This window comes from Leptonychotes weddellii, unplaced genomic scaffold (assembly GCF_054177405.1).
Source record: "Leptonychotes weddellii isolate Sample4059 unplaced genomic scaffold, ASM5417740v2 HiC_scaffold_20139, whole genome shotgun sequence".
NCBI lineage: Eukaryota > Metazoa > Chordata > Mammalia > Carnivora > Phocidae > Leptonychotes > Leptonychotes weddellii.
In genome coordinates this window covers 1-2466 of record NW_027787749.1, presented here as the reverse complement: position 1 = coordinate 2466, position 2466 = coordinate 1, and the positions used below count along the sequence as shown (strand labels likewise).

Below are 2466 nucleotides of genomic sequence, written 5' to 3'. Positions count from 1 at the left end.
ACCTGATAATGGGTTAAGATCCAAAATATATAACAAACTCTAATAACTCAATAGCAAAAGAAACAAATAACCCAACTTTAAAAATGGGCAAAGGAGCTGAATAGACATTTCTCTAGAGAAGACATACAGATGGCCAACAGGTGTATGAAAGGATGCTCAACATCACTCGTCATCAGGGAAATGCAAATCAAAACCACAATGAGATAGCACCTCACACATGTTAGGACAGCTATTATCAAAACAAAAACCAAAAATAACAAGTGCTGGTGAGGATATGGAGAAATTGGAACACTTGTGCACTACTGGTAAGCATGTAAAATGGTGCAGCTTCTATGGAAAACAGTATAGCAATTCATCAAAATTTTTAAAATAGAATAACCATATGATCCAGCAATTCCACTTCTGGGTATGTATCAAAAACAATTGAAATCAGGATCTCAAAGAAATATATTCTCTCTCCTATTCACTGCAGCACTATTCACAATAGACATCGAACAACTTACATGTTTATTGACAGAGGGATGAATTAGAAAAAATGTAAAATAAAATATTATTCAGTGCTAAAAAAGAAAGATATCCTGCCATATGCAACATCATAGATGAATCTGGAGGACATTATGCTGGATGAAATAAACCAGGCACAGAAGGACAAATGCTGCATGATACCACTTATATGAACTATGTAAAAGAATCAAACTCAAAGACACAGAGAGTAGAATGGTGGTTCCCAGGGCTGGAGGAAGTATAAGAGTATATCAGAAACAAGGATGAGAGGTTTTGATCACTGCTTCTATCTCGTTACTCGTTATTGGCCTATTCAGGTTGTCAATTTCTTCCTGTTTCAGTATTAGGAGTTTATAGGTTGCCAGGAAGGCATCCATTTCATCCAGGTTGCTCAGTTTATTGGCATATAGTTGTTGATAATAATTTCTAATAATTCCTAGAGTCCAGGGCCTGATGGATTCCCTGGGGAATTCTACCAAATATTCAAAGAAGAAATAATACCTATTCTCCTGAAGCTGTTTCAAAAAATAGAAACAGAAGGAAAGCTTCCAGACTCATTCTATGAGGCCAGCATTACTTTAATTCCCAAACCAGGCAAAGACCCCATCAAAAAGGAGAATTTCAGACTGATATCCCTGATGAATATGGATTCCAAAATCCTCAACAAAATCCTAGCTAATAGGATCCAACAATACATTAAAAGGATCATCCACCACAACCAAGTGGAATTTATCCCCGGGATGCAAGGGTGGTTTAACATTCGCCAAATCAATCAACATGATAGAACACATTAATAAGAGGAGAGGCGCCGGCTGAAGCTAACAGGGAGGCGGCCGCGCGTCCCCCGAGGGGCCGGCGGGCGCTGTGTAATGTTCAGGCTCAGAAATGCCTTATGTGGATCGTCAGAATCGTATTTGTGGTTTTCTAGACATTGAGGAAAATGAAAACAGTGGGAAATTTCTTCGAAGGTACTTCATACTGGATACCAGAGAAGATAGTTTTGTATGGTACATGGATAATCCACAGAACTTACCTTCTGGGTCGTCATGTGTGGGAGCCATTAAACTTACCTACATTTCAAAGGTTAGCGATGCAACTAAGCTAAGGCCAAAGGCTGAATTCTGTTTTGTTATGAATGCAGGGATGAGGAAATACTTCCTACAAGCTAATGATCAGCAGGACCTAGTAGAGTGGGTAAATGTGTTGAACAAAGCTATAAAAATTACAGTACCAAAGCAGTCAGACTCACAGCCTCATTCTGATAACCTAAGTCGCCAGAGTGAATGTGGGAAGAAGCAAGTGTCTTACAGAACTGACATTGTTGGGGGCGTGCCCATCATTACCCCAACTCAGAAAGAAGAGGTGAATGAATGTGGTGAAAGTATTGACAGAAATAATTTGAAACGGTCACAAAGCCATCTCCCCTACTTTACTCCTAAACCACCCCCAGACAGTGCAGTCATCAAAGCTGGATATTGTGTAAAGCAAGGAGCAGTGATGAAAAACTGGAAGAGAAGATATTTTCAATTGGATGAAAACACAATAGGCTACTTCAAATCTGAACTGGAAAAAGAACCCCTCCGTGTAATACCACTTAAAGAGGTTCATAAAGTCCAGGAATGTAAGCAGAGTGACATAATGATGAGGGACAATCTCTTTGAAATTGTAACATCATCTCGAACTTTCTATGTGCAGGCTGATAGTCCTGAGGAGATGCACAGTTGGATTAAAGCGGTCTCTGGTGCCATTGTAGCACAGCGGGGGCCTGGCGGATCAGCGTCTTCTGAGCCTTCCAGCTGGCCTCCCGAACCCAGGCCCGCTCTCCACTCTGCCGGTACGGCCGCCGCCGCCTCACATTCCCCAGCCTCTCGCAGCAGCTCTTTGGTCTCAAGCTTTACCGTGGAGAAGCGAGGATTTCACGAGTCTCTTGCCAAGGTCAAGCCAGGCAACCTCAAGGTCCAG

At 41.6% G+C, this 2466-nt stretch overlaps 1 protein-coding gene across 1 annotated transcript; it reads left to right on the top strand.

Annotated features, from left to right (window-relative positions):
• Nucleotides 1-1315: 1315 nt before the first annotated feature.
• LOC145718695 (pleckstrin homology domain-containing family A member 1) lies at nucleotides 1316-2297 on the top strand. Its single transcript, XM_081810207.1, has 2 exons — nucleotides 1316-2133; nucleotides 2198-2297. The coding sequence occupies exons 1-2, from the start codon at nucleotides 1390-1392 to the stop codon at nucleotides 2255-2257; spliced, it is 804 nt and encodes a 267-aa protein (XP_081666333.1). The 5' UTR covers nucleotides 1316-1389; the 3' UTR covers nucleotides 2258-2297.
• Nucleotides 2298-2466: the final 169 nt, after the last annotated feature.